Raw genomic sequence first — 25,252 nt, 5'->3', positions numbered from 1 at the left:
GGACGTGCCTACATGTGTGGAGTGTATGCGTGCTTGCGTGTATGTATGCAGGAGAGAGGATATGTAGGTGTGCTTGCCTCATTGCGCAAATCTGATGCCGATTTTAAGGTGCAATCTCATTAAAATGCCATGCCGAAGGCACCAAGCACAACATTCTGCCTGGTCACATGTCACCATTCCCCTTATTGCTGAACGTTAACTCATTGCCTTCCTCACCTGGGCGAACGCTCAACAGTCAAACCAATAGTGAGGTGTTGCCAAGCAAGGCGCTGGGAAATAAAAGGTAGTTAGAAGTAGAAAGAAATATTAGGATTCCAAAAATTGCTATTGGAGCAGCAAATATATTATAGTCGCTTTTGTGTCCCCATGAAGAAATCCCCATTTCTGCAGGGGGTTCAATCGTTAGTCGCCTCCTACGATACAATGCAGTGGGTAACAACATGTGTATTGACGAGTTGTTGCCAAGCAAGGCGATAGGAAAACAAAAGTAGTTAGAGGTAAAAAGAAAGATGAAGATCCCAAATATTGTAATGGGCGCAGTAGATTCATTTTGGTCGCTTTTGTGTCCCCAAATAGAAAACACAAAAGCAAATCAAACATTAGTCGCCTCCTATAATACATGCAGTGGGTAATAGCATGTAATATTTTCCCGATCCCCCACATGCAGGGGTGACCTGGTACTGAGAAGTAATCAACAGATGAGAACAAGCACAGAACATTTTTCAAGACACTCGGTCTAGTGAGGATGACGTGCACGGTTTGTCGTCATGTACGCCGGAGAGTGCGCAGGGAAGGCAGCGCGAACGCCAGGACCTGTGGTAGGTCATTATCTAAGCAATTTCCTTCTTCCTAATGTCTCCCTTGACAATGCCTCACTTTTGGCCTTTAGTTGAGCTTTCGCACCTGTGAGGAAGGCTTTGGGTTCTGTCCCCTGGCCCGTTGTCAGTATAATGTGACCGGGTTGGGTGTCCTGCTGGGTGTCCGCGGCAATATGCTTCAATGAGATAGCACTATAAAGTCGGCATCAGGGTTGTCAACTTTCATGTCTATTTTATGTAATAGCGGTGAAAATAATGGCTAGTAGAATAAGGTATCGGGTTTAAATATACTTAAGAAGCGAATAAAGATTGCACAGCTTAAATATCTAGATAAATATACAGCCTTGAATATTATAGACGATTTTGGAAAATTGAATAGAAAGAAACGGAATTCTGGCTAGGGTGTAATAAAAACAAAGGTAAGTTTTACGAAAATGTGAAATGGACAAGAAATAAAAGTAATTAGGGGTGTATTTCTGTACAAATAAAAAAGGCAACAATTTGAACTGGGGAGGCAAAAAGGTAACAATTAATGCATCACTAAAAAAATTGCGAAAAAAATCAAGTTAACATTAATAGGGAGAGTGTAATCACTTTTGATACCGAAAATTACCTATCACGTTAGCACACGAACTATAATACAAGAACTTGAACATAAGATCTATGAGTTCGTATGGGAGAGCAAAAAGCAGAAAGTAAAAAGTAAGAACTATGATCGGACATTATAATCAGGGTGGACTGGAAATAAGGGACATATAATCTCATATAAACAGGTTGCGAATAAGCTGGTTAACAGATCAAATGATGGAATTGCTGCTAATTGGAAAACCTTTCCAACATAATGTAAACACAGACCAAGATGTCCACAGTAAAGATTACGACAATTTTTAGGACTTGAAGAAGCTGAGGGAGACATGTAAAATAATGTTATAATGTGTTCTATAAACATTAACAGTTCCTATACGAAAATAAACCTCTCTGCGATATTTTTTTGTTGGGGAGTCGAAACTAGATGACATTTTCAACCAGCCTTGCTTTGATTTACCGGGGTTTAGGTGCTTTAAAAAGGACCGTAACGCTTACGGGGTTGGACGTATGGCCTACGTCCGATCAGGAAGATTCGGGTTTTGTGGTGAACTGTTCAATACAGAAGTACTAATAGGCTTTCACAGGCACCTATACACCCCTATAAAGTGGAAGTGATCTCCCCTTACGATCGCGGTGTTGCTGAGGAGGTTGCTGTTGTTGGTTCTTCTGGTGACGACCAGCTCTCCGGAGGGGGTCCAACAGGATCCGGAAGTTGAGAGGGTTGCGGATGGCCCTAGACGAAGAACCAGACAGCGAGTACAGTCCGCCTTGCAAAGATCTGGTGATTATGTTTTTAGGCAGCAGGTATCATCGTCACAGGATATGACAACTTGGAGACGCTGGCACAGCAGGGTGTCTTAACAAGAGTGTCACCGGATGTAGCTCAAGTTCTGATTAACAGTATCTTTGGAACAGTGCGAGTTGTCGTCTTGAATATTATTCTTAAAGATTAATATATAACATTATTGTACCAGCTTGTGGAATATGTAATATTTTATATTATTTTACATATGTTTTGCATTGTGTTTCTTAAATGGATGTATCATGCTCCCTTAAGTTCTGCGATATATGACTGATTACGCTTTGGAAGTTTAAGTTTGTACATAACGAGGACGTCATTCTTTTAAGTAAGGGGAGGATGTAACAATGTGAAAATATTGATGTTTTATTAAAGGCTGTGATAAAATGTTTTTAATTAAATTAATTATTGCGCTGCGTATATTGTGCTGTGTGCGATCACTGTACCGTCTACCTGTGATGTTCTGTACACGTGAGTCTGTTGTCACATGTCACATGTCTTACCTTGTTGCGTCCATATAAGGTAATTGTTCTAGATATAGGTGTTTCCTCGTTTTGGTCAGTGGTCAGTCCAGGTGTCTTTGTTACATGTTTGTTTGCGCGATGTTTAATACTGATTCATAGACAGAGCTAAAGGGTTTTATGTATGTAATTTATATCCAGGCGTTTCAAGTCTTTCTACATATCTGGTATGTACACATATATAGATGTGACAAAGTCATATTCTGTAATTGATTTATGTTAAATTATTATATTAATGAGATTTTGGATAAAGAAGCATTAATCATATTGTGAAATTTTACTTTTTATAAAACTATCAGAATCTTGATCTCGCGTACATACAGTTTTCCGTAGAGAACGGATCATACAGATGCAGATACTTATGTGTAAACGCCCAACCCATGTCTGGGGTAGTCATTTTAATATTGTTTATGATAATGTGAACAACTGCTAATTGATAAAAAGGATCATTGTATTCAATATATGTATAAGTAATTTCTGCTATTGGTTATGATGAAGTCAGTCATTGTAAAGTTAAAATATTATTCCTATTTTGAATATCCTATTGTGTGTGAACGTATCCAATATGTATGCACTGAATGTACATCATGTTAGGAATTATATGTGAGCGTTTTGTTTCATTATGTAATCAATTGTATTGTGTCTGTGTAGGGTTTTTATTATATTCCACATATTGTGGAAATAAACAAGAAATCTGCGTCGACCTAAACTTTCATTCAACTTTACATATGCATGTCAGCTCAGTGCTTTTTTAAACCAATTTTTAATTCCTTTCTGGCAGCCTTTAGGAGTGGTCACGGGTGTTAGACTGTCCTGATGCGTGCACTTTAGGACTGGAGGCAGGCCTTGGACAGTCATCAACTTGTTGGGGTGATTCTGATGGACTTGTCCAAGTCCTTTGACTGCATTCCTCATAAACTGCTGTTTGGAAGCTGCGAGTTTATGTGCTAGGCGAGTTAGCTATGGACTTCATCAGCAGTTACCAGGGTGGCAGGCAGTAGCGGGTCATGCTTGGTCCCGTGATAAGTGACTGGCCTGACGTGATAAAGGGGTTCCCAAGGGCTGTATAGTCGGGCCACTGTTTGTTTTGAAAATCTATTTATGAATGACATTTATATTTTTGTAAAGAAACGTGATTTATATAATTATGCAAATGAGTATACGCTCTCAAAGATATGTGACAATATTGTCAATTTTAAAATCTGCCTTGAAGAAGAGAGCAAAGTTCTTATAAATTAGTTCACTTTTAATGGTTTGAAGGCCGACCCCGAGACATTTCAAGCTGCAGTATATGTATTGGCAAAAAGAAAAACAGTAATATTAAGGTTTGACAAAGGTGGTGAAAATACCATGTGAAGATGTGTGAAGCTTTTAGGTGTTGATATTGATTTCGTTCTTAAGTTCGACGTACATATATCTCGCCTTTGCAGAAATGCTTCAAATCAACTAACGGTTTTAAAGAGATTGGTTTAATTACTGTCCTCTCGCCTAGCATTTTTGTACATTAACAAATACAAAATGTACAAGAGAAATGGGAAAATGGCAGGTGCGAGGACTACCTTTTGAAGAAAATGATCACGTGACTTGTTTTTTTACTTGTAAATCGTTTGAAATGTATAGCCTCTGAGGTTTTAAAAAAAATAAATGGTATTTCATCATCTCTTTTACAAAACCATGTGGAGAGGAAGGACGTTTTTTACTACCTTAAAATAACAACCTGGAAAGGCTTCCGAATGTGAGCTCCTCCGCCTATGGTATAATATCTTTTCGTTTTGAGGCCTCCCGGGTGTGGAACAGCTTGCCAAATGAACTTAGATAAGCTGTGTATTACATCCTGTACCTGGGATGGACAGGTCTGCTCATGTGCTATATGCACATACCAGGGAGTATAGGAAGTCCCTTTTTTGGATTCTTACCATCAAGTGTTTTACTCGTGTTCGATTTTTATACATGTACGATATACGTTTTCTTGACTTTCAAAGAAGTTTTCCCCCTTTTACGGCAACGTTGTTACTCCTATGTGTTTCCTGTTTTTAATTATCTTAATTTTGGAAGGTCATGCAGCATATTTTAATCAAATATTCCTAACATAAGTATATATATCTAAATCTTATTGGTAACTAACATCAATGTCCCTTTTAAATCACACTATATTATTGTATATCCTGTCAATGTTTTTCGTTTTGCTATATTAGCTTATATGCATATTTCACTGTAATGGTGATTTTATCCTTAGTGGCACACCCACCGTTTATACATAATTGAGTGTCCTTGGCCTAAGATCGCTTCAGACCAAATCGGGATAAAATTCCTTAATTCCTATGGCAGTAAAAGGTTTTAAAAGGTATAACCCCTAATGGGCCCTGCCTCTCTGACCAACGGGGTCACACCCATTATTTATACAAAATGACTCCCCTTGGCCCAAGGATGATCCAGACTAAATAAGGATAAAATCCCTCTATTCCTACGATAGAAGAAGGATTTTAAAGGTTTACCTATATTTCCCCTATTGGGCCCCATTCCTCTGCCTCCAGAGGGGCCACAACCACCGTTTATACAAAATTGAGTAGCATGGATGCTCCGGACCAAATTCAGTCAAAATATACTGGGCCGTTAACGACAAGAAGCGTTTTAAAGGAAAAGCTGACGGATGGACGCTTCGGTATGGCATAAGCTCACCATGATCCTTCGGACCAGGTGAGCAAAAAACGGCAAGAATTAATGCAATCTTAAGAATCGTATAAAACAGCAATTACATTAAAAACAAGCATTATCAAACCCATGACGGGTACCAACATGAATTAATTGTGTTTGAAAACCAAAGATTTATTTAATGTAGCGATACAAAGGAAATTTGTAACAAGCTACTGTGTGAATATGGGGAAATATATGCACTCAATAGAATTATGGGTATAGTCTTCAGTAATATTGAAGACTTTACAAACGTTAAATTCTGTTATATATGCATGTTTGATTTCAGTTTTAATATAATAACAGATAACAGACAAAGGTATTCAAATGGGATTTATTTCATTATATTATGCCTTGAATTGTTTTATTGAAGCGTTGGAAAACCGAAGAATATAACGTTTGCAACGTTACTGAAGACTATACCCACAATTGTATTGAGTGCAAATATTTTCACGATCTGCAGGATTTTGCTCAAACATTTTTGTAAAATTTGGTTAATGCACTAACATGAGAATACTGTCAAGATCATATTTAAATGTGAATTAGAGAATATGTAACTAATTGATTGTAGTAAAAAATCCAATATTCTCAGCTCATTTCTACACAAATAAGATGATTGACAGGGAAATATACAACATATGGGAATGCAATAGTGTACATATATCATCTTTATTTCCTCCAAATTGGAGAGCATGATAGTACATGAATAATACATTATTTACAAAATGACAACTATCGTGACATTCATACAAGTTCACAAACGTAAATACATTATTAAATATCAGTGATATGATACTGGTTTATGTAGCCAGTAAAAAAATAAATTAAAAACAAATATAATAATATTAATAATACCAGGGATGTGTACTCCCTGATAAAACCTGCAGGTAGGGCGTAAGAATTGTCCCTGCTGCCCCCAATTGCATGATCGTAAGAGGCGACTAAATTTGGGACCTTATCTCTTCTCTCCTTTCTAAATAACTTTCTTCTTCCTAATGTCTCCCTTGACAATGCCTCACTTTTGGCCATTTGTTGAGCGTTCGCCCCTGTGAGGAAGGCTTTGGGTTTTGTCCCCTGGCGGAGACATACCAAAGTCGTTAAAAATGGTAGTTTCTACTCCTGCTCAACGCTCAGCAAATTAGGAGTGGGACGACTGGTTCGCCCGTTGTCAGTATAATGTGACCGGGTGGGGCATCCTGCTGGGTGTCTTCGGCAGAATGTTTCAGTGAGGTAGCACTATAAAGTAGGCATCAGTTTCGCGCTATCACAAGGAGACAAACACGAACATATCGCAGCCTCCCAAAATACACACACATTCACTACACGCATGCATCTTGCACCCAGGGGAGGCCGTCCTTAAATGACCTTAGCTGTTAATAGGACGTTAAACAAAATCAAACAAACAAACAAACTGATAAAACCTTGCCTATGTTCGATTTTTTTTTTACATTTTCCATATTAAAAAAGGCAAGTATTTGTAAGACATTATTGTAATAATTATTATTACGTATATAAGTCAAACATTCTTTTTATCGCATATACGGATTCTAGTCTAAATTCTTCTAAATCAATTTCATTTAAATTGTAGGTCATTGGGCCTCCTAGTAAAATGTGAATAACTGAATAGTCAGGCAGTGAATGCAGATATGAACTGAGTTCAATACTTGAAATGCAGGCAATTATACACCATAAATTGTCACGAAGATTTTCTGTTAGAGAACAATGCAGAATCACATGAGATACAAAATCGGTGTAGAAATAGCCACAATGATGAAATAAAAGTTGTAAGCTACTTACACGAAACGATACAAACGATATATCCGATATTGTCAAGAAAATTTGGGTGACGCAAGGCTAATTCCATAAATTATGAGGTTTTAGACAGTCATGTAGCAATAAAAATCGTGTAAAATCTGTGTCATTAAACATTCTTTGCATCCATGTACTAGTTTTATAGTTTGTTACGGATTTATAAATCAATGACTTCCAATACATTTTATTTGGAAAAACACCATCATCTAGAAATTGTATAATGTATTCGTAAAGATTACACTTCTTTAGTAATCTGACAATGTCTGGTATATAACCTTTTTGACTATAATTAATAACTGTATACATAAAATACCTCAAAATGAATACTCTGCAGATTAAGTTAATTCTTTTCATTCTGCTGATCCTGCCTAAAAACAAAAGCTTTTTTTTATATCGATATACGCCTCTATAGAAAACCATCCGATTAAAGAAGTATATATATCAGTTCTTGTTTTTTTCCGAAACATTGGATCGACTTAACAATAAAATGTTGGGCTCTCTCTAACATCAATAACTCAGTATTTGAAAGTACCCAGAGTTCACAACCGTAAAGCGCAGACGGAAAGACTTTAATTTTTACAATTTTAGCAACAGTTAATGGGTTTAGTGCGCATTGATGTGCCCCAGAACGTAACAGGGTCATAATACCACTTTTTCATTTTTTACACGCTTGTTCCGTTTTTTCAATGGAATTGTGCTTACCATTCAATAAGATACCTACATGAGTAATTTCTGAAACGACAGGCAATATATTATCATAAAGACGTACAGTACAGTTAATGTTTATGATTAAAATCGCCACCTCCGACTGTATGCTTCACAAATAGTTAGCATTTTATTTAGACTTGTAATATTTGTACTAACCAAACATATATCGTCTGCTTGAGTTGGAACATTTACAGTTTTATCGATTATCATTGCGCCCCTACCGCAGTTTTCAACTTCATTCAACAAGTCATTAATAAAAACTAAGTACATTTTGGCAAAGAGAGCCGCGCCTTGTAAGATACCTTGCTCCATCATTAATGGTGCGGAGGTTAAACCATTAAAAAATAATATAACTGTGTATATCCGTGTACATAAAATTTAAAATATTCCACACTTTACCAGTAAGGCCAATATCATACAATTTTACTAGTAGACCGTCGTGCCAAACGGTATCAAACGCCTTAGCGCTATCTAAAAACGACACATATACATCTGAACCATTTTCCATATTATAATATACACATTCCTGCAAATTAAACGCAGTACAAAGACTACCTAGATTCTTCTGATATGCTGATGGTGCTTATTTAGGAATATATCAGACTCTATTATATTGTTAATTATCTTTGCAATAGCCATTTCAAACATTTTAAAAAGTACTGGCAAGAGGGCTATTCCCATATAACTGTTAGGATCATCTTTCGGCTTTCTGCGACCCTTATATAGAGTTACTATAATTCCCTGTTTCCAGTTTCTTGGAATATATTCTTGTTTAACAACAAGATTGAATAAATTCGGTATATGGTAAATTATAGAGTTTCCTGCATATTTAATATGTTCATATACCAGACCTTCATGTTCGCCTGCTTTATTTGACTTCAGGGTTTGCAAATTAGATTGATTTCACTAGAAGTAAAAATATTATATAAAAACAATTCTTCATCAGAATGAATACTAGATTTTAACATTTTGATTCTGTTTTCAATCTCGTCGCGAAAATGACAGTCAAATTCTTAAGCATCGTGTTTTTTTAAATATATTTTGAAAGTGTAGAGACCAACCTTTTATGATATCATGGGGATCTCTGAAAAGTTTCCCTTCATATTTCAGCTCAGTTTGTTTCGCCTTCGAGGCTGACAATTGTATTGAGTGCAAATATTTTCACGATCTGCGGGATTTTGCTTCAAACATTTTTGTAAAATTTGGTTAATGCATTAACATAAGAATACTGTCAAGACCATATTTAAATGTGAATTAGAGAATATGTAACTAGTTTATTGCAGTAAAAAATCCAATATGCTCAGCTCATTTCTACACAAATAAGATGATTGACAGGGAAATACACAACATATGGGAATGCAATAGTGTACATAAGTACACTGTAATTCAAAAGCCTGGTCAATAAATGCCGATAGCTTGGTTGATGTGATAAGAGTTGATATGACCAACACAAAGGCTGGGCTATCGGGATGATTGATCAGGTTAGAGGGAACAGAATAAACATACGTATGCAATACATTGAGTTTCACACTTTCAAAAGAAAATCACAAGAACATAGATGATTGATCTAAATTAAGAAAAGATAAAAATTACTATGTCAATTTAAATCAAGAAGCACCTCGATGAGAACAAAAATAAAATAAAAACATTTCAGCAAAAGAAGTGCAATACCTTTTTAAGTATACGCTGATGTAAAATCATATTATTGAAATGTTAAAAAAGAACAAACAAAATGAACCTGTTCCAAATTGGAATGTAAGCGTGCGTTTGTTTGTATGTTAATGTAAATTTGTGTGTGTATATATATGTGTGTGTGTGTGTATTTGTGTGTACGTATAGTTTTTGTGTATGTAAGTAAGCAGTATATATGAGTATGAACCTGTTTATCAACGCATGTAAATGTAGGTATACATATTGATATAGTTCTGTCTTGATTGTTTGCCTTGTCTACCTGTACCAAATCAAGAGATAAGGGACGAGTCAATATGTATTACCAGGATACGACGGATAATGAAACTGTTACTAAAAATATTACATGTCCTATGTCCTTAATACAATAACAAAAATATACGTGTTTCATGCCAGCAGTTGTATTAACAAAACGTCAATGTCCCATTACAAGAGAATATAAAATTGCCATAAAGAAAAGTTATCTCAACATAAAAAGGGTTTATTTACAAGTATGCTTAAATATTTGGAAAGTATTGAAAACATATGATTATCAAGTATTTCAACACGTTCCGTATCTGACACATATTCTTCTGTATTATGTGTGATGACTAATATGACTTACTAAGTGTTAAGGTATGAAAACAATGATCCACATACATTTTTTTATACTTGTCAATGCATATAAAAAATATAATACACTTAATGAAAACATTTGAAAAAGGGTATTCGTCTCGTGAATATATATTTTTACAGAATTTTACAGTTTGTCCCCTAAGGTTGAGGGAAAGTGTTTAGCCATGTACCCATTGGTACCTGTCTCATCCTTGTAATATATACTTCATGACATCTATAAATAATGCCGAGATGCAAACAAATATCTTTTATTGAAATTTTGAATATTGACATGTGTGCAATAAACTTCTGTTGATGAACAATTACTTCTAAGGGGATTCAATAAGTTTCAACACGGACTTTTAATCTTATTCATTGGTGTCATAGTGTGGTAAGACGTTACCCGGCGGCCCCTCTCTTGGAGCCCCCCTTTGCAAATTTGCATCTCGGTCAGACCACCTGTGATTACTGTCTCGTTTCAAACCGTCACGTGACATTATCGGTAATATTTTTAACAGGGCTTTCCCGAACAATTCGAATTGGACATTTGGAACGGACCATGAATATGGGGATAGCAATGAAACATAATTGGCAGCTCAGACAACACGTACATTCAAAAAATGTAATATTGTGTTTACGGTATGTCCCTTTAAATTAATTAATCAATATTGTAATTAATGTTTTATATATTAGATCAAATTTAGAGCCACCTATGGAAAAAACATATATAGGCTTGCCTATCGAGGTTATATAATTATCATATTTATAAGTAATATCTTAACGAACTAGGTAATTTGTTAAATGAGCCTACACAGATCTCAAATAAAAACATTTTCACAATCCATAGCGCTATTCCGACCGGGCTCTCCTGTCCTACATTTGTGCAGAATATTTGGTAATCCAGTCCTTCGACACAGCACCCATTGTCCCATACTGCATAATCTACATAGTCCCCATTATTCTAAAGGAGATCAACGTGGTTCCATTGCCCACGTACATATCAGCAATATAGTCTCCATTTCCCTTATGCCCTCCACATAGTTTAGCCACAATGTACACTATGTAAAAAACATTTCTTTAAATAACCGGTAAAGCTTGACCTATTCAACAATCAATTATATCAAAATGTTATAGAATCAGTATATAAACAAATAGTAAGTAAATGACAAGGCCAGATAGATCTCAAAGTAAAAGAAAACAAGTGCCAATTACAATCACATGTCTTTCTTGAATATTCTTTTATACATGGTTTAAAGAATAAGAATGAGTGGTTTTTCGATACTCTACCTTTTTCCACATACACCATAAACATTGTCAATATGAATAAGTACTCATTGTTTATCAAAGTGATAAAATACATGAGTTTTTCTATATCCATTTAACAGGGTTTTTTAATCATCCGACTATTATTTATCTATGGAAAACTAGATTATATTATAATTTTACAAAATAAATATTTAAACGATTTCGAAAAGTTAAAATATAAGCCTTAACACACATAAAATTGAAGGAAACATAATAATTATAAACAATACTCCTTTTGTTTATTTGTTTTTCAGGATTTTTGGGAAAGTAGTCTTTATAAACTATAAAAATAATTTTATTTGATTTCAAACACCATCGATACGTTTCGTATGTTTTCAGATTTTTCAGATGATATATAGTAACGTATAATATGACAGACACACTCTGTTTTCCGTTGCATAAAAACTACTGATGGTGATTACCAGATTATACTATACCAATATTTCAGTCATTTTTACCTTATTTCTTATCTTTAATAGTGCTTGCTTATATGTATTACAAATTTGTTATGTTCCAAATAATTAACTACTATGTATTGAGTGTTAAATTTCAAAACATAAGACTTTGGTAATATACAACGACCAGTTATAACATGTCCACGAATATTTACACAAAAAAGTCAATCATAAAGAACAAGGTACATTGTCCTCCCTGTCACAGTATCCCTCACATTCATCGGTGTTACTGACCTTGTACCTCAGCAACACGTTGCACAAACGCTCGTACATGAACCGGTTTCCATCGCACGTGATGTATAGGTCACCCCTGTGTGGATGATGGTAGGAACAAATCCCATTTCTACTTTCGCAAAAGGCTGTAATGAACAAAACCAATTATATAACTAATATAAAGATAACAATAATCATTATGTATCAAGTATAATATGATTATCTAACATGGATCTTCTTGAAATTTAAATTCAGTGAGCAATACAAGTATTTCATTATTTAGTCATACAGTTTTTATCATAGACAACTGGCTTATGCTCATAGTATTTGAAAGGATACAAATCAATCAAAATACTGTAGTAAGTCAGATGTTTGGAAATGTGTGTATGTTTGGGGGGGGGGGGGGGGGGGATAATGAAATGTCAGAGGTGAAAGGGACTATTTCCAGCTATGTTAAATTTACATAGGAGCCTGCCCCCTCATACATTTCCTTTCAGAATTGTGCTACGAGATTTATGCTGCTGTATTAACTTTTTCAATCCCTTATACATCCGATGTTATTCCTGTGAACCACCCTACTAAATATTTAGATGAATAATTAACCTAATTACAGCAAAGGGGTCGAAAAATGAAATAGCAGCCTGAATGAATTTTGGAAAAATTGTTTTCATCATTATACTTGGGAGAGAGTAATTTCTTCCATGGGATGCTGAAATGAAATATTTATCATCTAGAATGTGTGCATAATCTAACATTTTGTGAAAATATTACTGTAACATACAGGATTTTTCATTCTTATTATTCTTGTTTATCTAACATTTCATAGTATGAAGAAGTGGTGTCATTTAAAGTATGTATGCAAAAATTAAGTCAAACTAAAAAGTGGTGGAAAGTATTCATTTCGCACAATAAAGTACACTGTGTACCCAAAAAGGCGAGGACCTAATACACCTCCCTAGCGTCAACCAGAAAGCAATGCACCTGCTTACAGGTAATTGGTAATGAAATTCGTTGCAAGCCTAAATAAACCTTTTAGTACATGTTAGGTCACAAACAATTCCAAATTAGGATTTGCTTCATCCATTGGCGTGATTGATTAAGTTTTTGTAAACAAACAATTTTTACATCAAATGTAATATCCTGGTCACTTTTTAGAATTTGTTCTTATACATTTTGTTATCATTTTTTTATACATTGTATCATTAGAGTTTTCTTTTTACGTTGCTTTTAGGGGACATTCATACTCATTTGCTAATTTGTATCTAATAATGAAGAGTAAATGTATTTGTGAAGGTTGCTATCGTGTCTTCGAGAAATCTCGTAAATGTAAAGGTACAAGAAATGTGAAAAAATCCACAAAATAAATGGCTTTTGGATGAACTGACTAAAAGTGGCAAAGATTGCTCGAATGAAGATATTAGTATTTGTCCGAAGAGCTACATAAGGTATCTGCGCTGAAGAGAGTCTGAAACTGAACGTTTAGAAGATGAAACTACTAGAAGCTTTCCTCTCTTAACAATCAAGGACCTGTTTTTGCTGTTCCTGTTCACATTATACAATTGTTTCATGGCTATTTGGGGAACAGTCAAAACTATCATGATGGATGATAGTTTTGACTGTTCCCCAAATAACCATGAAACAAATGTTTTATTACCAAGTAAATATTAGTATCAATGCTGCATGCAATGTTGCCATTGCTTCAAAACTGAGTCGCGGTCACCAAAACGCTTGAACGGGGCTCTCGAGGGGGGATTTCTTCGCATCAAATTCGCGCCGGGTAACAGTTCACTCTGACCGGGAAAACAGTTTTGACTGTTTCACCCCTACAGGCGAAATTGGACAAAAGGCCAGAAACAGTCAAAAATGACTAATTATGATTTATATAGACTATTGGGTAATAAAAAAAAATGTTGTTTTTGTTTGAACAATTATAATTCGAAGAAAAACAAATCCACACTTCTGCCAAAACGTGCCCAGGCATCAATTTATTTTCATACACAAATTGTGGTGTTCTGCACCATCACGTGTATGCTCATTTTATCTTATTGGCAATGACCTGAACCCATGTACAGATGTTATCCTACAAGTAAGAGAGCCTTTGTTTTCTCAATTGTTAAGTAGGTCTTCTGAAATGATTGATAACCTTTCATTCTGTAGTACAAACATTGAATAAATCTATAGTTCCAATGTTTCTTGGTCCTGACCATTTGAGTAGGGAACGGATACTTTCACACAAAACTGTATTCTCATTAAATTCGCTGGAGAAAAAGTGACTGCCATACTAGATGGTACATATATTTATATTAAAACAAAGGAGCTGACCATAAGCTTCAGAGACTGTCTCACTGTGGCCAGAAGAAGAGAAATTATCTTACATTCATGAGCATAGCTCTACCTAATGGCTACATTTTGGACACAATAGGAGCATTCTCTTGAAGCTGAAATGATGCAAGCATCACGAAAAACATCATAGACAAGCTCACATGGTTGGAGCAAGACGAAAATGTAGTCGTTGATCGTAGTTTTAGAGATGTCATCCACCATGGCATACTTTATAAACGTCTGGAATACTCTTATGGAGTGACTGATTACCACACTATGCTGGATACAGTCATACCTGAGTGAACGACGACGGTGTGTTGCCATCGGATCTGCCACCTCACATGACAAAGTGAGGACCACGAAAATATTGTATGTCCTCCAAACCGATTGGAGAGATTTGTCGTCGCCATAGCCTTCGCTATCATTGCTATACTGATGACACACAAATTTACATGGTCATAAAACCACAGGACAGTTGGAATACAGTCTCAGAAAGTCTGGAAGCTTGTCTGACAGAAATCAGTATCTGGATGAACGCCATCATGCTTTAACTTAATTAGGAAAAGACGGAACTAATCGTCTTTTCCCCAAAGTGTCAGCAAACAATGGCTCTCCAGCTTAAGGTTGGTGCCAGAACTATTAAGACTGTTCCAGCTGTTAAAAACCTAGGGGTATACTTTGACAGTTCTCTGAACATGGAGAAACAAGTGAACGCGATTGCCTAATCCTGTTACTACCAGATCAGGAACATCGGCTGTATTCGGCAGTTTCTAACTGCAGTTGCATGCAAGATTTTGGTGCATTCACTTGTTACCTCTCGGTTGGATTATGGTAACGCCCTGCTCTCTGGTATATCTGACAAACTAAGTAGTCGTCTGCAGAGGGTTCAGAACACTGCAGCACGGCCAGTTACACGTACTCGAAAGAGAGAGCACATCACACCTGCGCGTTATTCGTTGCACTGGTTACCTGTACGATACAGGTCGCAGTACAAAATTCTGGTATACACATACAAGGCACTGAATGGAACAGCTCCTCAGTACCTACAGGAACTTGTTACCCTGTATCAGCCGTCAAGATCACTGCGGTCGGAGTCAGAATCTTTGTTGTGTGTCCCAAAATCTCGTACTGTGACCTACGGAACCGGTGTTTTGGGAGGGTTTCGGCTACGTTGTGGAATAGCTTACCATCTGCTATTAGGAAGTCGAATACCCTGGCCAAGTTCAAGAGAAACATAAAAACTCACCTCTTCACGTCTGCATTTTAGAATCTTTGCAAAGACGTCATGTAAATACCACCCTTTTATGTGTTCAATTATGTGCACATTGCTAGTTAAATATATAAAGGGATTGCAAGCCTTGCTGTTTGTTTTCACAATTATAACCATTACTATTATCCATATGTTGTAAAGCGCCTTAGAGTAATTTTACAAATTATATAGGGCGCTGTATAAATGCTTGATATTATTATTATTATTATTATTATTATGTCCTGTCGATGTTAGAGGCATCTGGTATTATTACCAGTATGCCCTCATATCTTACGCCTGGTCACAGCCAACACTCTGATCTACAGGTTAACAGTGACAGAACAATTTCGATGGATTGAAGTCTTATCATGGCCGCCTTAAGAATTGACATTTTTTAGAACTCAACTAACTCAACTAATATAAAATTGCTTCTTTTACAGAAGTGCTAAAGATTGTGACTGCATGTCTCAATACGATACGGGGACCAATTTATCAAAGATCACCAGAAACTGACAGAAAATACAGAGAACTCGCAAAACAGATGAAGTTTTGACTGATAAAAACAAACTGTTTGGCTCAGGGGGTGAAAATAGAACCAGCTCTCTCAAAGAGAGCAAAGTCAGAATTCGTAAAGATGGATGCATCTATATTTACTTTTCCAGAGCTCAATTTGGAATAGTTAAAGACTATAACGTGCGGCACCTACCAGTTATCAACACCTACCAGCTATCAACACCTACCAGTTATCCTTAGCTCCGTGCTATATCAGTGAACATCTTAGTGATGATGGAGATTGTGAAACATGGCTTTATATCAGCACTGAAAACATCATCCGTTTTCAGATTCGTTCCAGACACAAACGCCAGACTAAATATAATGTTTGGATTCAGTACAGCACGACACCAAATTATAGTTATCCAATAAGAATTACTACTACCAATGCCCAGTTGGTCAAATAACTAACTATGAGAATGCGTGTTCCTACTTCAAGTATACTTTGTTATCTTGGCTATCATAGCAATCTTTAAAATCCAGAACAGCAGCACCCCAGGGCTAGGAATAAAAAGCTTGAAATATATTGTTTTCTTGTGAATCTAGAATTACCAGTTTGAAGACAAACTCAACACCACGCAATATTTTTCTCTTCCTTCCTTTTTCCAAGCCTGTCATTCGAACACATTTCATAATATTGAATCTTACAAAACATTATCTGTAAATGTCATCAGCTGTTTAAAGTGCGTCTAACTTTAAAATATATATATAAACAAAGTAACAAACAAACACACAATCTCTGAGTTCCATTGATATCCCAAGAAAATTGTCTGGGAATCTGAAAACTGATTGCGCAGTAAAACTAATGTTTTGGTGGCCATCTTGAAGAGAAATAAACCAGCGAACCTTTAAAAACGCATTCTCTGTTGATTAGATAGTGATTCCATCCAAACTGGAACAAATACTTTTGTTTTTCTGTCAGTTTTCAGCCATAATCGTTAGACTATTCATATAGCCATGAATTCTGATGTATAGACCATATGGTCATTTGATCCCTTCTTTGAATATGGCCCACCACATATTTTTGATACATATTTTTGTATATAGTCCATCTATATACAAAAAAAGTTTGGTATCCATAGGTTATAAGATACTTCTATTCTAAAATGAACACATTGTTTGTCTAGAATATATCATTGCTTGAGATGGCTTCTGGCTGTTGATTTGTCTGTTATTATCTTATACCTACATGTAACCATAACAGCATGTATACTGGAGCATATAGTTTTGGTTGCACCATAAATTATCCTTTAGTGCATTGGTAGTTTGACAACATTTGTCTTTTGGGGAAAATCTCTGGCTTTTTGAGAATTTCAGTTTTATGCATCTATGAAAAACGAATCAAGTACTCATTTCAATTTTAATTGGTGTTTTTGTTGTGATAAAGTTTAGGTCTATACCTCACCAAAAGAAAATTGAAATCAAAGGAGGGGCAAATTTGGAGAGAAAAAAAACCTTTGAAATAAAGCAATTACAGATGCCAACACGATTATTGATATACATTCAAGAGCAAGTATTTTTTTTTAAACTTAGAACTTATAACCATCAAAGTTACCCGCTAATCAAAGACTGACATTAAATATAATGATAATCGAATGATCTTATTTCTGTTATATACATGTTCATGTTCTACTAATAGAAATAACGATAACAAATGTTATAATTTGTCTGTGCTTGGCTGCTTTGAGAACCATTTTTTTGTAGTGAAACGGCTGTCCTCATCCGTAACTACCTTGCAGCTGTCGTGCTTCAACATGATTTTGTTTTTATAATTTGATAAATTTCAAGGTATATAAAGTATAAAGATTTTAAAGTCAATATTTTTATTGTTATTGAAAATGGTGTAAACTGAACAACTCTTCTTTCTAAACAGCTTTCTTCTTACTAATGTCTCCCTTGACAATGCCCCTCTTTTAGCCATTAGTTGAGCGTTCGCCCCTGTGAGAAAGGCTTCGGGTTCTATCCCCTGACCGAGACATACCAATGTCTGTACAAATGGTAGTTTCTACTCCTGCTTAACGCTCAGAAATTTAAAAGTGGGACGACTTGTTCGCCCGTTGTCAGTATAATGTGACCGGGTGGGGTGTCTTCCTGGATGTCTTCGGCAGTATGTTTCAGTGAGGTAGCACTATAAAGTCGGCATCAGTTCCGCGCTATCACAAGGAGACAAACACGAACATATCGCGGCCTCCCAAAACACACACGCATACACTACACGCATGCATCTTGCACACAGGGGAGCTGTTGATAGGACGTTAAACAATACTAAATCAAACCAAACTGAATAAGTTAGTGTTTTCTACATATGCTATGAACGAAGTGCTACAAAAGTTGTCTCCCTAGTAATGTCAGTAACGGAGGTTACCACCAGACGTCGCAAGTTCCGTTCTTCCGCTGGAAGGAAATTATTTACATCACGTCCGAAAACTGATCTCAATACGGCATGCGTCATAATCGTCCCCGTAAAAACGTTTTTCTTTGTTGCTCTTGAACATGGAATAGGCTTTTGGTTATATTTGTTTATACACATACATGTATATGTTCATATCAATACACATGTCAATAATCAATTATACTTACATTCCTGGCAGGATTCTGGGTTTACACAACTCTTCACATCTCTGAACATCGTAGTATTCAATCCGCATTTCTCTCCGGTAAATTCGCCGTCACATGTCCTGTTCCTAGTCCGTATTCCGCTGCCACACGTAAAGCTGCACGCACTCCAGTCTCCCCAACTGTCGTAACATTTCCATATTTGGCAACCCTTTGTTTCTGATTTAGTCCCAATACATTCAATGCCGGTAGAGTTGTCACATATTCTTGTTCTGCCTGAAACACCCTCGCCACAAGACGCGGAACAGTCAGTCCACTCTGTCCAGGTACCCCAGACACCAGATGGGGGACAGGTCCCTTCACCACAAGATGACGATTCAAAGCAATGTCCATCACAGTCCAGGCCGAAGTGTTCAGGAGCAGGGTTATCACAAATCCTTGTTCGATTCTTAATACCACCACCGCAAGTTGTAGAACAGTCACTCCATGACTGCCAGGAACTCCAAATACCGTTAATTGGACAATTTATTATCATACACACTTCACTATCCGTATCAATACCGTCACATTTCTCACCACTAAACGCTGGAACAGGATTATCACATGTTCTGTTGCGGGTCTTTGTACCATTGTCACAAGATGCGGAACAGGAACTCCATGCCAACCATACACTCCAATTACCGTTAATTGGACAGTTTATTATCATACACACTTCACTATCCGTATCAATACCGTCACACTCCTCACCACCAAACGCTAGAACAGGATTATCACATGTTCTGTTGCGGGTCCTAGTACCATTGTCACAAGATGCGGAACAGGAACTCCATGCCAACCATACACTCCAATTTCCGTTAATTGGACAGTTTATTATCATACACTCTTCACTATCCGTATTAATACCGTAACATTCCTCACCACCAAATGCTGGAACAGGATTATCACATGTTCTGTTGCGGGTTCTAGTACCATTCCCACATGATGCGGAACAGGAACTCCATGCCATCCATACACTCCAATTTCCGTTCACAGAGCAGTTAGTGAGCTTGCAACTCTGGTTTTCTGAAGCCGAGCCTTCGCAGTTGTTTCCATCAAATGACGGAGGAGGGTTGTCGCAGGTTCTGTTTCGGATCATGACACAGTTTCCCCGGGAAGCAGAACAGTCACTCCATGTCTGCCACTCATTCCAGGTACTATTTCCATATTTCTGTGCACCTGTGGGAATGATTGTGGCAAGTACTGCTCTATTTTAGATGTATATATCAAAGAAGTAACGATTATATATTAAAACAAATATCGATATGAACGCAATACCAAAATTTGAAATACCCTTCTAGAAACACCTAAGATGTTATAGAAATTATATAAAGACAGTACTGAACATTAGTTTTGCACAAAGTTCCAATGACAAAAATGACTTTTTAGTGTTCATTTTACGATGTGTTCTTAATAGCAGACTCAAAAACTGAATATCAGCGTTCATATACCTGTTGTTGGCTTGAAAACTGTAAAGTAGAGTGTAGGCGCAATGAGTGCTGCAAGCAGGACTAAAAGTACCACTTTGAGGATAACAATTACCGCTCGATACGATCGGACTTTCTCCTGAAATAGACGATTCAACGATGCATTTGCCTAATTACACACAGTCTGCAGTTGCAAAAAAATGCCCTGCTTTGTGCAACTTTCTAAGATAATTTGCATACATTCAAATACAAAAATATTTGGTACTTTGTGTTGTTACATCTTTATCCTTGCACTTATTAAGGAAAAATAAATCAATAAAATAGTGTAAAGTACTCACCTGTGGTAACCTATCATCTAGATAGTCATAAATATGCTGATCCTGTAATACAATTATACATATCCTTTCAATCGGGACATTCTTTCACTCATGCGATATGATTATATATTTTGATGATTAAAACTATTACCAAAGTATGATATGTATTCGTGTCTGTTAATAGAAACTATAATAGGGATTATTTGGCAACGAAGTGTGGGGCACAGATGAGGAAATTAAGCCCTGTAACAGGGGGAACTTGCCCCACATTTGTCGATCAGAAGGCAGTTTTGACCCATCAAAATATCAGACAATTCAAAACAAACGTAAGGACTATTTGTTTATGCCTCAGGAGCCTTTACAACATTTCGTAGCATTTTTAAGAGTGACATTCATTCTTTTGACCACATTGTACCACTGATGAGTTCTGATTGGACAAATTGACCATGTGTGTTGTATTAATAAAGTTTTGCTATCTTTATTAACTATTTTATTTTATTCAGGGGGCTTCCTAATTGCGTATAGTCTTTTTATGAAGGTGTATCTCTTATAACAATGAAGAACCTTAATGTAATTAAGCATTGATGTATTTTAAGAACTTACGTTGGATTGTTCCACATCTCGAGACGAAACAGAACCAGTCTGTCAATGGAAGTAAAGAAACACATCATATATCTTTTGCTATTAAACCCTCACTCTTTCTCGTCCGCCATTTGATGACTTCAGTCTTAATATGTTTTTAACCTTTAGAGAAAAACATAGCACATTGGATGATATAATAAGACATACATGTAAGGATGTTTTTTGCATATTATGATTAGTAATGAAGAGCCACAATTGATTAACACAGAAATGATGAAAAACTGATATGATTTTAAACATAGGCATTGTGAAGTTGCACACTTTAAGTGATAAAGATTTGGAATCAGTTTGTAAGTTAAGGTGACCTTCCCATAATTTATCATTTTAATAAATCGTGATGAATCATAGTATACTTTCGACTATTACTTACATGTGTCTCCTACGTTTCAAATTTGCAAATGGATACAAGTATTCATAATTATTTATATTGATAAACAGCTTGGCAATTATTTTCAAATCTTGCTTAGACTTTAGTGCACGTTAATTTCCAAATGCATGTTGAATGCATGATGAAAACGGTATATAATACTTACGGTGAGAAGATTTACACCTCTAACAGAACAATAGGTAGAAGTATTCTATAAATTGAAAAAATATGAATATCAGTTATCAATCAATTTATGTCGTTGTTATCTTCTTTGGTTATGAAACAAAGACATAACATCGTACATGCACAATCACTGTTAACACATATAACTGACTTACTTATAGTGCCGTGGATAAGGTCGGTATTTTGTAACTTTATGTATCTCACGTTAAATGGCAACCATTGCCAAACATTTTTTTTATTCCGCTACGTAGTAAACCTATTATGGATATAAGATAATGCTGTTATATCCAATTATTTTGTAAAATGAGACAAACTATTAATTGCTTCATTGAAAAGCAATGCTTGTATAGCACGTTTATCGTTTAACTAGTTTCTGATACATGTTGAAGGGTAATATTATAAATTGTTTGTATAGCATTAAATCTAATAATTTCAGAACTTCCATGTGCATAATAATCAATATTTCTTTTGGTAATCAATCCATGACAAATTAAATAATTTTACATAAATGTTTGTGAAGGGAAAAGCGAAAGCGATTTTTTTAAATGCTATTTGTCGTTAGGTTTTGTTTTATCGCTGTATATGACAAGATACTCATTTTAAAAAACACACATCGGAAATGACAAATGCATATTATACTTACTGAGATTGTGTCTGATCTGATGGTATTGTACTGAAAAGGAAAACGTTGTTATGACCACATATTCAAAATATTTTTGTTTCATCTTAATCTAAAGATCAAATGCTCAATATTTTTAGCTTTTGATTTGATATATCAACAGGTATATTCAACAATGCTAATTAGACTGAATTTGTTTTAATACACATACAAGAAATGAAATATGGAAAAGATCATTTAAGGTTTTTTATCCTTGTAACAATTATAATCAGTCAATTCCATTTGATTATATTTATGCATTCCTGACATTCGTTCATAAATCAATCTCTGTCGGATGATTAATATTGTTCACTTAGTTGTCCGATTGTTCACGATTTTTCTGTCAACTCCTAAGATATGGTTTCTCTGTCAACCTTATGGTATGACAGATGGCACGCGGAAAAACAACAATAGCAACCAGGGAACAATACATTATAACGTCACAATCAGCTTTCAACGGAATATACATAAAAATGCTCAAAACAAAAATTAAAAAATATATTATTGATATGATTGGCAAAGAGGAATCATCCCTTTCGTTAAAGGCACTCCACAGATATATCACGCTTCGTGGTGAGAGATTTGAATGCCTGGCTCTTAGCTTTATACAATCCGCGGGTATTAAGCTGCGGGTTACACAGGCGGGAATATACAGCAAAATTGCATTTGAAACTCTAAAGGCACCTTCCTGTTTACATTTGATACCTTAAGTAGACGACACGGATATCTATAACGGTAAGATGTTATTGCGAAAATCGATATATTTTAACAACTGAAATATAAGTTTTATTGTTCATATCAATGCAATCACATACATCGAAATCATTTGTGCACTGACTGCAGGTAGTGTGTCTGGTCGTGAATTGATAAGCAGTGAGAATGGCCCCGTTTGGAACACAACGTAAACGGAAATGTTGGTGTCATACGCAGGTGGTGGTATGAAAACCTTAATCAATTGGGACAGGTCATCTAAATACAAAATGCCGTAGAGTATGTAGAGTAAAATAAATCAAAATATGCTATCTTTTGGTTGATTGTCGATTTGTTCTATATATTACTTATAGTTACTATTATAAATGCATCATACTTTTTATCAATATGGTCGTAGTCTATATCACCAACGTATATATTTAGGGCGGGTTTGGCATAAACACTTATAACTACTCAGAATCAGGTGGCATCAATAATCAGGCTTAAATGTTCATATTGGTGGTAGGATTAAACGCGGAATTCCAATTATGTATTTTAATGTTGTAAATTATGCTTTTTTACACATAGAAAATAAAGCGTGACTGGAAGGCAGGTGGGTAGCGGACAAACCATAATGTGTATACCCCGTTATCTGCAAAAAGCGAGGGACGAAAACAACAACGTTTTTGGGTTAGCGAAACATGTCGTTATCAAGAAATTTCTTTTATATCCCATCAAGATCTGCACATATGTGTAAAATGCTATTAAACGAAAACAATAAACGCAATGTCCTGTCGAATTACAAGCGCTTGGACGTGATTTACGAGAGATATGTAGGGTTTGGATGTACAATATGTGTTACAGATAAGGTTTCAATCAAATGGTGCATAACGGGTAGTACATATATTAGCAAATTATTTCAATATTAGGACATACCAGATGTTTGACGGGTACTACTTTGATTTTCAAGATAAAAGGGGGAAATTGTTTTAATTGAATTGACCTGAACGTAAATTTCTCAATGTATTATTGGTAGTAATTTGATTGATGGTTTATCTTTCGTGAAGTTTTTTAAAATGTATATGTGTGTTGAATAGCAGCACTATTTTCACTGTTCGTCAGGTATTTGAAGAGTAGGATTTTGATTTGAAAGTTATATAACGGAAAGGAATTTAATTTATTAGATATATAAGGGGGGATTCACAAGATTTGTGACACAAAAGACTTACAGGGCGTATGACGGGTGCAAATAGTTTGTTTTACTTAATGCACGGCAGATTTAAACAATACTTAATATATCTACTTTTTATAAATTGTATTGATGTTAAAATCGACAAGATGCCAAAACAAAGAATGTATTACATGTGCTTCTGACAACATAAAAATGTAGGACATATCGGATAAGGTCGGTCGCTATACTCAGCCTTATCAGTATACTAGCTGGGCGTTTGAGTTAAAGTGAAAGTGAGTTTATGCAAATAGTGTAACATTTAGTAAATATCAGTGCCAGTGGTGTTCATGTTGTCTATTGTACTGATTTACGGGTACGTCTATTCGATGTCCCTTAAAATACAACAAATTCATGTATAGTTTTCACAATGGAAAACCCGTCCTCCTTTCTTCAGGGGGTCTGCAAATGTGTTTAATTATTTAAACTTAAGAAAGTGGCTTACTGTTACGCCAGACATATTCGGCAGACATATGACCCTATATATAAATCGTCCTTCTAACTCTTGTTACAGATATGAAAAGGACGAATCACCGAAAAAAAGACATGCCTCAAGTTTGACGCCAACTATTAATGATAAATTGTTATCCAGTGTATATTTGAAGAAACAGACAAAATAAAATAGTTTAGATAAAGTATATATATATATATAAGAAAACAGAATATAAAAATTTGATTGTAATCCGTGTGACAGGAAAAATATTTGGAAATGAAAAAATTACAAGAAGACAGATTCTCAAAAGCGGCGAAAGGCTTTAAGAATCTTGAGAATATTTTCATTAGAAAACAGTTATAGAAAAGGGGTATTTAAACATAGATACATTTTATAAAA

General features: G+C 35.6%; 1 protein-coding gene across 1 annotated transcript; it reads right to left on the bottom strand.

Annotated features, from left to right (window-relative positions):
- Window positions 1-11,937: 11,937 nt before the first annotated feature.
- LOC110464919 (coadhesin-like) lies at window positions 11,938-20,007 on the bottom strand. Its single transcript, XM_021520435.1, has 2 exons — window positions 18,897-20,007; window positions 11,938-12,339 (listed from the first exon to the last, which is right to left on the bottom strand). Exons 1-2 carry the CDS (start codon window positions 20,005-20,007, stop codon window positions 12,149-12,151), a joined length of 1,302 nt encoding a protein of 433 aa, XP_021376110.1. The 3' UTR covers window positions 11,938-12,148.
- Window positions 20,008-25,252: the final 5,245 nt, after the last annotated feature.

Source organism: Mizuhopecten yessoensis, unplaced genomic scaffold, assembly GCF_002113885.1.
Source record: "Mizuhopecten yessoensis strain PY_sf001 unplaced genomic scaffold, ASM211388v2 scaffold213, whole genome shotgun sequence".
NCBI classification, from domain to species: Eukaryota; Metazoa; Mollusca; class Bivalvia; order Pectinida; family Pectinidae; genus Mizuhopecten; species Mizuhopecten yessoensis.
The sequence above is the reverse complement of the archived record's forward strand: the minus strand, read 5'-3'. Positions and strand labels throughout refer to the sequence as shown.